This window comes from Nakaseomyces glabratus, chromosome H, assembly GCF_010111755.1.
Source record: "Nakaseomyces glabratus chromosome H, complete sequence".
In the NCBI taxonomy this organism is placed as follows: Eukaryota; Fungi; Ascomycota; class Saccharomycetes; order Saccharomycetales; family Saccharomycetaceae; genus Nakaseomyces; species Nakaseomyces glabratus.
In genome coordinates, this window is record NC_088958.1 from 411,861 (window position 1) to 425,679 (window position 13,819).

General features: G+C 36.4%; 6 protein-coding genes and 1 non-coding gene across 7 annotated transcripts; 5 read left to right on the forward strand and 2 right to left on the reverse strand.

Annotated features, from left to right (window-relative positions):
- Window positions 1-248: 248 nt before the first annotated feature.
- Window positions 249-1,487, forward strand: ENT3 (Ent3p; the record flags this gene model as incomplete). Its single annotated transcript, XM_446983.1, has 1 exon — window positions 249-1,487. One exon carries the CDS (start codon window positions 249-251, stop codon window positions 1,485-1,487), a length of 1,239 nt encoding a protein of 412 aa, XP_446983.1.
- Window positions 1,488-1,947: 460 nt separating this feature from the next.
- BET5 (TRAPP subunit BET5) lies at window positions 1,948-2,427 on the forward strand (the record flags this gene model as incomplete). Its single annotated transcript, XM_446984.1, has 1 exon — window positions 1,948-2,427. The coding sequence occupies one exon, from the start codon at window positions 1,948-1,950 to the stop codon at window positions 2,425-2,427; it is 480 nt and encodes a 159-aa protein (XP_446984.1).
- A 193-nt stretch (window positions 2,428-2,620) lies between these two features.
- WAR1 (War1p) lies at window positions 2,621-5,458 on the reverse strand (the record flags this gene model as incomplete). The annotated part of the gene is made up of 1 exon (XM_446985.1): window positions 2,621-5,458. The coding sequence occupies one exon, from the start codon at window positions 5,456-5,458 to the stop codon at window positions 2,621-2,623; it is 2,838 nt and encodes a 945-aa protein (XP_446985.1).
- A 1,324-nt stretch (window positions 5,459-6,782) lies between these two features.
- GEP4 (phosphatidylglycerophosphatase) lies at window positions 6,783-7,340 on the forward strand (the record flags this gene model as incomplete). Its single annotated transcript, XM_446986.1, has 1 exon — window positions 6,783-7,340. One exon carries the CDS (start codon window positions 6,783-6,785, stop codon window positions 7,338-7,340), a length of 558 nt encoding a protein of 185 aa, XP_446986.1.
- A 125-nt stretch (window positions 7,341-7,465) lies between these two features.
- Window positions 7,466-10,489, reverse strand: DIS3 (exosome catalytic subunit DIS3; the record flags this gene model as incomplete). The annotated part of the gene is made up of 1 exon (XM_446987.1): window positions 7,466-10,489. The coding sequence occupies one exon, from the start codon at window positions 10,487-10,489 to the stop codon at window positions 7,466-7,468; it is 3,024 nt and encodes a 1,007-aa protein (XP_446987.1).
- Window positions 10,490-10,783: 294 nt separating this feature from the next.
- Window positions 10,784-10,857, forward strand: tV(AAC)5. Its single transcript has one exon. It is a non-coding gene; the product is annotated as a tRNA-Val (tRNA).
- Window positions 10,858-11,397: 540 nt separating this feature from the next.
- On the forward strand, window positions 11,398-13,398 carry INP2 (Inp2p; the record flags this gene model as incomplete). Its single annotated transcript, XM_446988.1, has 1 exon — window positions 11,398-13,398. One exon carries the CDS (start codon window positions 11,398-11,400, stop codon window positions 13,396-13,398), a length of 2,001 nt encoding a protein of 666 aa, XP_446988.1.
- Between the last annotated feature and the right edge of the window lie 421 nt (window positions 13,399-13,819).

Genomic DNA, 13,819 nt, shown 5'->3' on the forward strand with positions numbered 1-13,819 from the left:
ACTGTTGCTTAAAATTAAAATTCTTTTAGATGATAGTTTATCCTACATATAATTCGATATGGGACATATGTGTCATCATATACGTCTATCAAGTATTCCCGACTTAAAAGGGCATCTGATTGCATTCAAAGAAGGGGATCAGCACGACCTTCAGCACATTATATGCAATAAAAGAGGCAACAAACTGGAATCAACCCGACTAAAATTGTTTAAACAACAGTACAAGTAAAGAACTAGAAAATTGAGGAATGAGTTTAGAAGACACATTGGCTAATCTGTCTCTATATGACGCTAAAAAGTACTTCCGTAAGGCTCAGAATGTAGTCTACAATTACACCGATATGGAATCTAAAGTCAGGGAAGCTACAAACAACGAGCCTTGGGGCGCTTCTTCGACACTGATGGAACAAATTGCTCAAGGGACATATAATATTAGGGAACGTGAAGAAATCTTAGGTATGATATTCAGAAGGTTTACCGAAAAATCAGGGAGTGAATGGAGACAAATTTATAAAGCTCTACAACTCTTAGAATATTTGATTAAGCATGGTTCTGAAAGGTTTATTGATGATACCAGGAATAGTATCAGTATTGTTAAGTTATTGGAATCATTTCATTACATCGATTCCCAAGGAAGAGACCAAGGTGTAAACGTCAGAAATAGAGCTGCTGCACTAACGGCTTTATTGGCTGATGATAGTTCAATCAGAGCAGAACGTAAAAAGGCAAGAGAGACGAAAAAGAAATACAAGGGTGTAGCAGGTGGTGTTACATCGATGAATACGGGACTTGAAGCCAACACAAGGGCTGGCTTTAACAGCTCTAGATCGCATGGTATAAGTGTCAGTGCTGATTTTGATTCTGATGAATCTGATGATGGCGTATACAAATCATCAAATAGATCAGGTGGCTTTAGAGATAATGTCGACGATAGAGAAAACTCTAACGAAGGAACCACTACTACGGCTAATGTAATGCAATCCAATTCAGATGAAGATTTCTTCTCTTCTTTAAAGAAACCAGAAGTTTCCCAGAACAATCACGCTAATTTGGATGAAGATGACGAAGATGATGACGAATTTACAGATTTTCAAACGGCGGTACCGGTCAACTCGACCCTAAATAATACCGCAACAAGTCATGGTAATACTACTAATAATAATGAGTTTGACCTTCTTGGGATGAACATGAACTCCACTGCAACATATCCAAAACCATCTACCAATGATGTCATTCCAGCAATTGCACAGGATAAGAAAAAGGATGATCCATTTAGCTCCTTATTTAGTTCAGCTAAGACACTCCCTGCTGAACCAAAAAAGGCACAGACACAACAGAACCAACCCATTTCATCACAAACTGACAAAGCCGATGAAGATGAATTCAATGATTTGATGTCTTCAGGTCCAACAACTACCTCTGCACAAACTTCTGCTCCAACACCTTCCCAATCAAATGCTGGGGAAATTGATTTATTAAGCTTTTGAAAGAGAATATAATACAAATAGCATGCATTTAGTACCATCATTTTACACAATTCTCGTTCCGATGAAGTACCGTAGCTTCTGGTAGCAACAGTATGTATTTTTGTCCTAGTACATAACAAAACACTTCCACAGACACTACAATATAGTTGTTCCTTTTATATTAGATATCACATATACCTTACCAAGCACTATTTAATCGATTCAATTTTGTGTGTTCAGGGTTCTTTGTTATTTTTTTACCAACCCTAAATAATGACCTAATATACTGAATCGAACTTGACAAAATTATAAAATAAAAACCCTAAAAGTTTATCAGCAATCATAGGACTAAGCAGTAATTTGGAAGTGAAATGGACTAATTATCTCATAGCTATCTGATACCATAGAAGTGTTGAGAATACAGTGAGAGTTAAGTCACACCAACTTATAGAAGTGAGAAGTACACATTTTAACTGAAAGTATGGGAATTCATTCGTTTTGGATATTTGATAGACATTGCAATTGTATATATGATCGTGAATGGACTTTACTCTCGAATTCAGGCAGCGGTACTATTAACTCCAAACAAAATGATGAAACTGCTAAATTGCTGTATGGTATGGTTTACTCTCTTCGAACAATAACACAGAAACTGTCACATGGATCCATGAAGAATGAAATACGGACGATTGCGACTGGCAAATATTTAGTGCACATTTTTTGCACAGCATCTGGCTTATGGTTTATATTATTATCCGATTTCCGTCAACAATCTTATTCGCAGGTTTTACATTACATATATGGGCATATATATGTTAAATATGTCGCTAATAATCTGCTGTCCCCCATAGACTTTGCAGAAAATAAAAATGAAACCAGAGGACAAGGTTTCAGAAAGATTACTAACAGGAACTTTATAAAAAGCCTCGAAGCATTCTTAGCACCTATGGTTGCTAAGTAACTCACATTATATCAGTTATTTAAAACAGTAATATGCATGTATGAAAGTTATGTAGAATAATTACCTTGACCGAAAATCATTAGTGGAAGTATTGGCAATAATGATAAAGACTTATTCTCAACTGGAAATTACAATCCTATTGGACTATAACATATATCATATAAACACTTCTTCTTTGTTTGACATATTACATTCAAATTCCAGGGAGAAAGAGATCAGACCAAAATTCATCATTAAGTGTATTCACACCCCACAGTAATGAATTCATGTCAGTTAAATAATCATTGAAATTATTAAGAGATGAAGACGGAGATGAATTTAAGGTTTGACTCTCCAAATTCACTTTGACCTGTGGATTTAACAGGCCATTATTCGGATTATTATTCGTTCCATTTAAATCTTCTTTTTCTGTTTTATACCCCACAATTCCGCTGCTAATATCATTGTTAATAGGTGTATTACTATCATCGGTAGAGTTCCTGGTGAGCTTACCTTGGGTAGGCGCTGAATCAGCAGGGAATGGCAATACATCTGCTGAAACAGTATTTTCTGTATCGGTAACAGGAGTTTTAGTAACACTAGCATATTCATTTCTCAATAGTTGTGTATTAAATTGTGTATGGGGATTACTCTTTGCCTTTACTGTGCTTGATTCCGATGCTTCAATAACCCTCTTAGCATATGTTTGACAAAATAGTGCCACAACGTATTGTAGTTTGTATAAGGGATAATTATATGGAAATAATTTAGATGCCTTTTCCAGTGCATCCGCCACTCTTCTAACCAATGCTACCGCTTTATCTGTATCATGCAATAGATGGTGGAAAGCTGCAGAGGTCACTACTTTGAACCTTAACTTTAAAAGAATGAGGCCAACAATGTAAACCATCCTAGATGAGTGAAAAAGCGGAAGTGATGCAATTAATTTACTGTCAAGCTTCATGAAATTCTCTAGACACTGAACACAACAATTATAGCAGCTCTTGAAGGCTGCAGTTATATCATCTGGCACTGGATCACCCTTTTTCAAACTATTAACATTCTTCTTTATGAAGTCTTCCAATGTGTATTGATACAAATATGCTTTAATTGAATAGAAAAACGCCACAACTCTATCACGATTTAATGGAATCTCTGTATATAGCTCATCTAATTGCGTGTGATATCTCTGTATCATTTTAGATGTATCATATAAAAGGAATTCGTCATTCTTTTCCAATTCATGAAGTTTCACGTGAATGTTCTCTAATACTCGACATAATGATGTAAAAACTACCAAAACATGAGCATCTTCTTTATGATCCTCAGTTATTTGCAACTTTGAGTCTCTTGCTGCCTGTTTCCACGCGATATCTATGCATTCATTATATGGAGTATGCAACGGTTGCCGTAGGAATATGCAAACATTAAGCGATGTTATGTATACAAGCAATATCAGTCTGTACACATAGACTGGATATTCAGGTTGTGGCTCCTTCTCTGGAAAGACATCAAATACCCTTCCTGGATGAGGTCTGTGATTCAACTCCTTTGTTATAATAGAACACACGTAATTAAAAAAGTGGTATTTGGTTCTTGACGGCCATTCTAAGAAATTATACCACAAACATAGAATTAGAAGGGATTGAACCAACTGCACTGCATCCACTCTTCTCTTGAATATGTTAGATGTAATCTGTTTCAATACAAATGTATCAAGCCTCATTGTGGTTACTGGATTTGTTTCATGTGGAGCTAATAATATCGACGAGCATGACATGACAACTGAGAATAACATTGGCTTTTCAGTTCTCATTATATTTACGTTCGTATTATTTCCTGTGTTAATGAAGGAAAGTCCAGCAAAAAATGTTATATCTGTTGAGAACCTTTCAAGCCGGAGTTCAGCTTCTTCCGCAGTAATTATACCGGCACTAACAGGGTCACCTGTAACTGGCAATAAATCCGATCTGTCGATCATATCTTGCCAAGTTTTCGCCCATTGACCTAATAATGTGGATGTTGTCTCAATCTTCTCTTTTTGATGATACACAAGAGATTGCAGTTGTTTTTTGAATGAATGTGTCAGACGATTAATATGTGAGTTTTTTGGAGACTTCACCGAGTCAAAATGAGACCCACCTTTGTTGGAGTTACTAGAGTAAGCGTACTGTTGTCTATCATATGTATTATTTTGAAGTGGGCTCAATATGGTAGGGTTAGCAGTGTCAATATGATTGTTAAACAAACTTCCAACGTTACCTACATTCGGTGTTTTTAAAGTATTATTGCTAGGACGGACGACATCATTGCTAGTAGTTGGAATTAACGGTATGTTTGATCCCAAAGGTACCGTCGATTCATCATAAGCATTGTTTCTGGTAGGATAACTCCCCAGTAAGGAATTTATATCGGTTTGAGGATATCTCTGAGATACACTAATAGTGGTTGGTGTCCTCATAATAGCGTTCAAGTCATTTGATGACTGTGGCTGACCCAATGTGATACTTGTTTTTGGATACTGATTTGAATCAACAATAGGCCAGTTTTGGTTTCTGATTGACTCAGGATTTTCAATAATCGATATAGGTGTCTGCTGGATATTAGGTATAGCCAAAGGTACTCTAGGCTCTTCGTAGTTATCACTACTACTCTGTGATTCAGAGTTCCTACTATTTTTCCTCTTCTGGTACTTATTATTACCAACACTATTTTCATGTCGAGATCGTCTTACTCTCTTCCTCTTTCGCTTAGCTAAATCAAATATGCAAGGATCTCGACTTCTCAAGCATCTAACGCATGGGTTTCGATATATATCCCCAACATCGGAAGGACGACACTTCTGTTTCAAGTCATGGCATTTCACACAAGCAAATGTGTTACGTTTCATATTACCGTTCTCATTCACTTCCAACTGCGAGGGCTGTGATAACCGAATATCATCAGGTTCAACACCTACTATTACTGTTAGATGCTTGTTATTAACAACATAGTCGTTGGGACCAGGTTCATACGTGTGGGATGCATCCGCTCTCACACAATTTTCTTCCATTTCTTTTGTTATGTCACACTTTGATTTAGTATTATATTAATATACAGTCTTGGCTTATAACATGCCTATCCTGTCTACTGTATGTTTTTTTTATTGCTATTACTGTACACTATACTACTATTATATATCAACCGATCATTAAGGTACCGATGCTCATAAATTAGAATTTCATTTTTTTTTTCTTCCTTTTTTTTTTTCTTTCTCTTAAATGACACAGGAATTTTTTCGTCTTCTTCCTGTGTTCTTGGTACACCTTTCACTCACTGGGGAATTCCTTAACCCACATCTCCCATTGTTTCCTTTATTACTTTTAGAATAACCCACAAGATGCTGTTAGTAAAAGCTGTTCCAAATACTAGTATGTTCATTGCTAGCCTTCCCCCCCAAAGCTATCTCTTATTCTCTATAGATTGCCATTTCTAATTGTATCACTTCACATACAGTTACCTGGCTGAAAAATTGCCGTAGCACCAGTTGCTTTCCTTTCCCTTCATTTAGGGTAAATGAGGGTTGCACTGGAAATAGCTGCCATTTCGTGCGATGGTTTCTTACAATTGCCCTCCCTCCAATCGAGTTTAATTAAAGGGCTCTCTTGTGCAGCTCTTTCATTGATAAACTTACTGAGAGGGGGGATGAGAAGAAATCCAAGTAGTTACCATAGAAAATTCGCACTCGAGACCTTCTCTGTGAAACTACCGTTCTGCGCTCGATGGAACGGGACTACAATGCAGAAAGCTCCGCACCTTGTCTCAAAAAATGCTTCACTTCTCACTTGCAATTGGTGAGTGGTAAGAAAACTCGTGGAGGAATTCCAGTTTCCATTGTTTCCGATCTATTATTGATGTACGATTTTCTTACAGTTGTATTGTCGAGATTTCTTCTGTAATACTCCATTTCTCTTCCTATCATTGTGGGAGGTATTGTGAGGAGTGGAGGGGGAAGGGGGGCGGTTGTACGCTTTTTCCTTAGAGTTGGAATAGATAGACGAATATGCATTAATTAAAAGGCTATTTCCAAATTAGGTATATTAATTTTAAATGGTATAGCTGTGTTGAAGTTCAACACCTATATCCAGATGATTTGTCCTTGTGAAAACATAGCGCTGGGTTATGTATCTCTAGGCACATTGCTGTTCTCTTATTGATGGGCTTTATTGGTCCTCCGTTGTTGATGAGAGCACCCAATGGCCTGATTTCAACTAGAGAACGTTTTAAATGTGGACTTCAGACGTTAGTGCTTGTTCAAAAGGGATAACATTCTTTAACCCCCCGCAGATATTCTTATAGGACTATCGATACCCCGCCGTCAGTACGATCAATAGCTGATGAATTTCAACGCTACTTTCAATGCGCTACGGGTAATATACAACCACAGCCTGTGCATCCCAAGGCTTCGTATTGCTACGTTTAATCAATTACCAATACCGATAAAACCTCACATAAAAGTGGTTGTGGTTGATAAGGACAACTGCATGGCTCTACAGGATGATGACAAAGTATGGCACGAGTACACCGCGAAATGGGAGGAGTTGAAGAGAGTTTACCAGGATCGCGTGCTGATAGTGAGCAACAGTGCAGGTTCTTCGGATGACAAGGGCTACCTTCAAGCGAAGACGTTGGAGAAGAACACTGGTGTTCCTGTGCTTCGACATAAGCTGAAAAAACCAGGTTGCAGAGACGAGATTATTGAATATTTCAAAGAAAGAGGCCTGATTGAAAAACCTGACGAAATCGCAGTTATTGGAGACAGATTGTTTACAGATATACTGATGGCAAATATGATGGGTTCTTATGGCGTGTGGATAGAAGATGGTGTGAAAATTAGCAATAGTGCCTTCAGTAAGTTAGAGAAAAACTTGTACACCAGGTGGACTAAGAACTAAAAACACTTGAAACTAAGAACAATCAATGAAATACTATTCTTAAGATGCTTAACATAAATATCTAGTATCAGAAATGCATGTAATTATAAATTGTACTGTTAAATAGTATATGCTCGTAGATGAATTTACTTAAGTAATAATTCTGCCTTACGCTTACTTGTAACAGGATCAAGAACCGATTTAACTTGAACTTCTACTTTGTCAAAGACACTTATCTCTCTCTTAGCGTTTGTACCTTGCTGTGTAAAAGTCAACTTAAACTCAACTTCATCATAGTCCGCAGAGTCAGTATCATCCGTTAGATTTTCTAGTCTAATCAGACCTTCGACACCAAATTTGGGCACTAGGACAACGATACCATTATTAAATACTTTGATAACATAACCCGTTTCAACGGACTCATTGTTTCTCATGACTTGGCCGACATAGTATTCAATACTGGCTCTTCCCGCAAACTGAGCATTCCTATGCTTTCTATTGATATTCTTACATATCATATCCATCTTCGTTTTATCTCTATGTGTCAAACTCAAAGGTTCATAACCAATGGCAGCAGCAAGTTGTCTATGTGCTACAACATCACAATAACGTCTAATAGGTGATGTAAAATGTGTGTAGATGTCAACCGCCAAACCATAATGCCTAAAATCGGAATAAGAGTAAGCTCCTGAATAGAAGTACTGAGCGGCCATCATACATCTTGTCGACATGATACGCACTAGGGTATTAAAATATGGATCATTTTTGTCCACACATCTATCTAGAGAATCAGCTAGTGCTTTGGAAGATTCCAAAGATATAGTCAATCCCTTCTTGGTTTGAAGCATTTCATTTAATATCTCAAAATTGGTAGAAGGTGGTGCTGCATGTCTTCTTAGCATAGCCGTTTGAGGAAAAGAATCATAAATCTTTCTAGCAACAGAAATATTAGCCAATAACATAAATTCTTCAACCAAAGAGTTAGTAGCAAGTAATTTCTTGATTTCCACCTCATTCGGATCCGAAGTTTCACTATCCATGTGAACTTTAACTTCTGGTGAGGCCAAATTCAATGCACCAGCATCCAATCTCTTTTGTTTCAATTTTTTAGAGAGTTGCAATAACGCTCTCATACCCTGTGTTAGCTCATCGGTTTGATTTGGATCGTCAATCCTTATTTGAGCCTGTTCATATGAAAAAGCCTCCCGCGATCTGATCACAGATTTTGTAAAGTCAACATTGACAATATTGGCATCTTGATCAAGCTCCCAAAGAACAGAGAAAGCAAACCTGTCAACATATGGCTTTAATGAACACAAGTCAGTACCAAGTAGCATGGGTAACATATCAATACGTTTGTCAACTAAGTATACAGAAGTACCTCTAGAAGCACCTTCTGCATCCAATGCTGTTCCTGGTTTAACAAAATGTGTAACATCTGCAATATGTACACCAACCTCCCAGTTCCCGTTCTCTAACATCTTGGCGTGTAGAGCATCATCAATATCAACACAGTTAGGAGGATCGATACTACAGATTAATTTATCTCTTAAATCTCTTCTTTTTGGCAAAAGTGGGTCTTTAGCAATAGCTGCTGAATCTGATAATTTTTCTGGTGCCTTCCAGTCATGGCCTTCACTGGGCAAACAATCCAATACTTTCTTGGAAAATGGTCTATACTCCACATCGTGTTCTAGCAAAAGAGCTTCTGTTTCAGCTTGAACAGTTTCAATTCCTCCTAAGTCCCTTACAAAGTGTCCTAATGGGTATCTATGTGTTTCTGGCCATGAATCGATCGAAACAACAATTCTTTTATCTAAAAGCTCTTTGGCTCTTCTTGTTCTAATTCGAATCTTGGGGAGACATTTATCCATTAAGATCACAAAAACATATTGAGTACCACCGTTTTGTAAGTCAACAGAATTTGGAGCTATCTGTCCGACATATTGTCTCCATGATCTACGTACAATACCAACAACTCTACCAGTAGGAGAAACCTTCTTAGATTGTTGAGCTGCAATAGCATCCTTAGCGAGTAATCTTCGTTGTTTATCTGACATAATAACAGCAGAATTAGCACCTTTCACATCACCTGACTCTTCATCGTTACCATCATCTGCATTATCGTTAACGTCAAAATGTTCAGAATCTAGGGTTATTGTTGATGGGGCCTTCCACTCGGATTGTGGTAGTAATTCAACAATCACTTGATCACCATTAAATGCCCTATTCAAGTTCTTTTGACCACGTATTAGAACTGGCTTAGAAAACCTCGGAAGACTGATCGTACCTTCTAAGAAGTTATATTCAGAAATTTGGATAGAACCTTGAAACAAAACACCATTCTTTAGCCCACCCATAATTCTGGCATTGGTATAATATTCTGGATAAGAAAAATCCGAAATACTTTCTTTATCTTGTCCATCAAATGAATTAGAACTTGGAATCAAATCTTTAATCTCATTGGCATTTGGCAGTTTCTCAACATACTCAACCAAGTTTAGCGTTTGATATTTCTTTTCCTTTGCATTTGATCTGTTTGCCTCCACTCTATTTAATCTATCGTTTGAAACCAAGACAATACTAATACCAGAGCTCTTTAAATGGTCAGCATACCATTCACAAGTTTTTCTTATGGCTCTATCATTCCTATCATTGATGGTTTCATTCTCCAATCTTTCAACAAAAGTGTGCTCGCTGAATTCATTATGGAAAACAATAAACCTCTTTCTATCATCGCTATCTCTACATAATGTTCTCAGCCTAGTGTAAACAGGGTATGATTGATTTCTAACCTCATCAAGAACAATTTGTGGAATAATGACATCAAAGAAGCATTCAGGATTCTCCAGTAAATCAATAGCTTGCAATACTATGTTAGTATCTAGTACTGCATAGTGTTCCCCAATACCATCCAATTTGCCCTTCTCAGGTTTCTCAGAAAGCACAAATTTAGGTAGCTCATTGTGAGCATCCGGTGCCACTATCTCTGGGCATTTACTGCATGCCCTTGAGAGACATGGTATATCATTTCTCAAGTAATGCTCCCTTACAATTTTGGTAGCACCACCATTACGTGATCTCACAAAGACTTTTTGGGTAACAGCTAACCCATCTGATAGCTTCTTCCGTTTGCTTTGTCTTACTAGTACTTCTGCGCCTCCACTCATACTTCTTTATGGTACCTTCTAATCTTGATGTTCCAGTGTTTTGTAATTCTAATAAATAGAAAACTCTAATAACTCTCTTCTGTTTAATAAATGACTAGTAGAATGTTCCAAAAGATGGTAGTTAAGAGTTGCGATGAGCTAACAATTGGTACTGGAGCTAGTAAACTGGCCAAACAACATAGCTCATCGCTGCTAATGGGAAGAAATTTTCAAGTACATTTGCACGAAGTAGAAATTTTACAATATCAAATACTATGATAACCTGTGTATTTAAGATTTTTAACAAGTTAATATGGTTTCGTGGTCTAGTCGGTTATGGCATCTGCTTAACACGCAGAACGTCCCCAGTTCGATCCTGGGCGAAATCATTTAATTTTTTTCAATTGTGAAGATTATTCTTTAAAGAAATGTATGTGCATATTAGCGTGAGTGCATATAACTCATGTTACCTTTTTATTTTTTTATAGTTACCAATTGGGATATACTTACTGTAGCTCTTCATTTCAAACCTCAATTATAAGTATGTAAACTCCAAATATCAGTAAAATTCAAATAGTTACTTTCCGTGCATTACTTTCTTTGCAGTTGTTATTGTTCTCGGTTTTGAATCCGCATCGGGTTTTGCCAGTAATTTTTTGTTTACATCCGGATCAGGACAAAATGTAAACAGCTATGGACTTGGTGAGTAAGACTACTCATCGTGGAGATAAGTATCACTTCCAAAGAGATAATATTGGGTGCCTATGACCTGTCCTCGATTTGTAAAGTTTAGCATGAGCTATATGTGTTATTTTATTTTATTTTTTAAATATCTTTAAAAAATAAAGCTGTATACATTGAAGTAAGAGATTGGTAGCTGATAATCTTCAGCGGATTGGACACTACAGGCTGAGAATTATCTACATGAAATGGATAGCGGTGCTACATCGTTTAATGTACTGGGTGAATGGCGACGTACAGTACAGTCCAAGTTGCTGGGTGAAAGGCATGTTGGATTTGTAGCAGAAGAAAATAAATTGCATTGCGGTAGCATTAAAGATCGAGATAGTGTAGTATTGACACCCATTGCCAATATTCAACAAGGCACTGTAAATTACAACCATATGTTTGACAATTTGATATGGGTCTCAGATGTACAATTCATGGAAGAACTCCAATATACATTGATCTCGTCACCGTTCTTAAATGATATACACCATCATCAAATGCCCTTATCGGTAGCAAATTCTATAATGGACTTCCATCGAGACAGGAGATTTCACAGAGAAAGCTTTATTTTTAGCGTGCCAACAAAATTGGGGTATTTAAAGGCTAGGTATGGGGATAAAAAACTGGAATTGCGAAAGAACATTAACTTCATGGATGTCCATAAGACTGTATACTCCATCCTTAAACACTTGAGAAATAACAATAAAAAGTGTACATGGCGTATCCTATCCGTTTTAATGATAATACTTTACCTCGGCTACGAACAAGCTCATTTTCATAATCAGTATCCCAAATACAGTTTCTTAACACAACTGAAAGCAATGATGGGAAAACTACAACAGTTTGACAGCATTCAAAGAAAGTACTTTGAAAATATCAACATCACAAAGGAATTTGATAAAACTGGAAATGAAATATTTCAGTTATTACATTCAATAACGCATATAGCATCTATGAAACTTTACCATTTATCAGAATTTTTACTACGGTTCACAAACATCGGAAAATTATCAAAGTATTGTGGTGTATATGGTATTGACATGAACTTAGCATATTTAACAAATGTCAGGATCTTAACATCTACTAAACAAGAATTACATTTATTACAAGACAAGATCGAATTTTTAAGGAAGTTCTTATTATGCTGTTTTCTATCAGTGGAGCACCAAGATTATAACGAAAAGGTTAAGAATATTATCTTTTCCACCTATCTATTAAAACTCTTTCCTGGATACACTGAAGATAATAATTGCAAGTCCTTATTTTCTTCACAATGGTCTGTGTTATCAACCGTGATAGTAAAATTTAATCAAGATTTAAGCTTTTTATACTCAGTGTTAAATGAAAATAAAGAGCTTATATATTCTACCGAAACCAGAGAAGAGTCAGAAACTGATGAAATGCTAAAAGAAAGATACAAATTCAGATATAAAGATAAGAATCAATCATTAATGCTTAAGGCATTAAGTCAAATCCATCTAGTAGAGGAGCAATTGATTTCTGTGCAGGACGCAGATGACAATGAAGAAACTAAATGCTTGATCAACGATCATATCAAAAATCTCCAACAGCTGATATTGTGTTGTAATAATAAGACAAATTCTGGTACAAACTTCAGCAACCGCCATACTAGCTTACAAGGGAAAGGGTTATTTTTAGATGTCCTGAAATCACCAGAGGAGAAATTTACACCTATTTTTCAGGAAATGGAAGTATCTCGTATTGGGATAAAAAACGTCAGTGATAATGATGACCTCGAAAGTATTTTAACAGACAACGAGAATTATGAACATATAGAGCCAGCGCATTTCATCGATGACAGAAACAACGGCGGGGCTTTTACAATATATGAAGATTCGACATGTTATGCTGACGATTGTTACAAAAATGCTTCTGAACTCAGGAAATTAAATGATGAGCAACTTCGGCGGAAATTAAATGAAAAAATTCAGTTATTTGCTACTGAAAACAAGAAAAATCGAAATCAAATACGACAGCAGAAGTCTTTAGAACTCTTGAGAAGTAATAGTACACTGACAGCGTTAAATGAGCTTAAAAGCAATACTAATTATGAATCATTGGATAAAGGAGTTAAAACAAAAAAAAGAGCACACTTTATGGAACAGGAATTGTACTCAGAGGAGACTATTCCTTTTTACTATGAGATAAACGACTTCCTTTACAATCAGGCCAATCAGTGATTTTTCTTTTGTCTCAATACCCTTATTGCATACCCTAAGTTACTTATTAAAGCCGTAGTCCCGCCATAATACTCAAGGTTTTAAGTTGACTTTGTGTCCAAAGAACAATTTGCATCGGAGATAGCAAACTTCCATCTTGCTTTATACATATATTAGACGTGGTAACTTATATATTTATGATATATTCTTTTTTAACAATATTTAAAGAAAACTATTTGTCTTTAAAAGCCCCTACAGATAGTAATGGCAAGCAGAATTAGAGCATTCTATGTGGGGAATGGATATCTACTGGGCATATATAATCATGATTTACGAAATAAGTTGCAGTGGGCTTTGCAATCATTAATGGTCCAAATGGAATTATTCCAAGCTATTACAACGATATCAGATGTGTTTTAAGAACCACTGCTCAATTAATTAT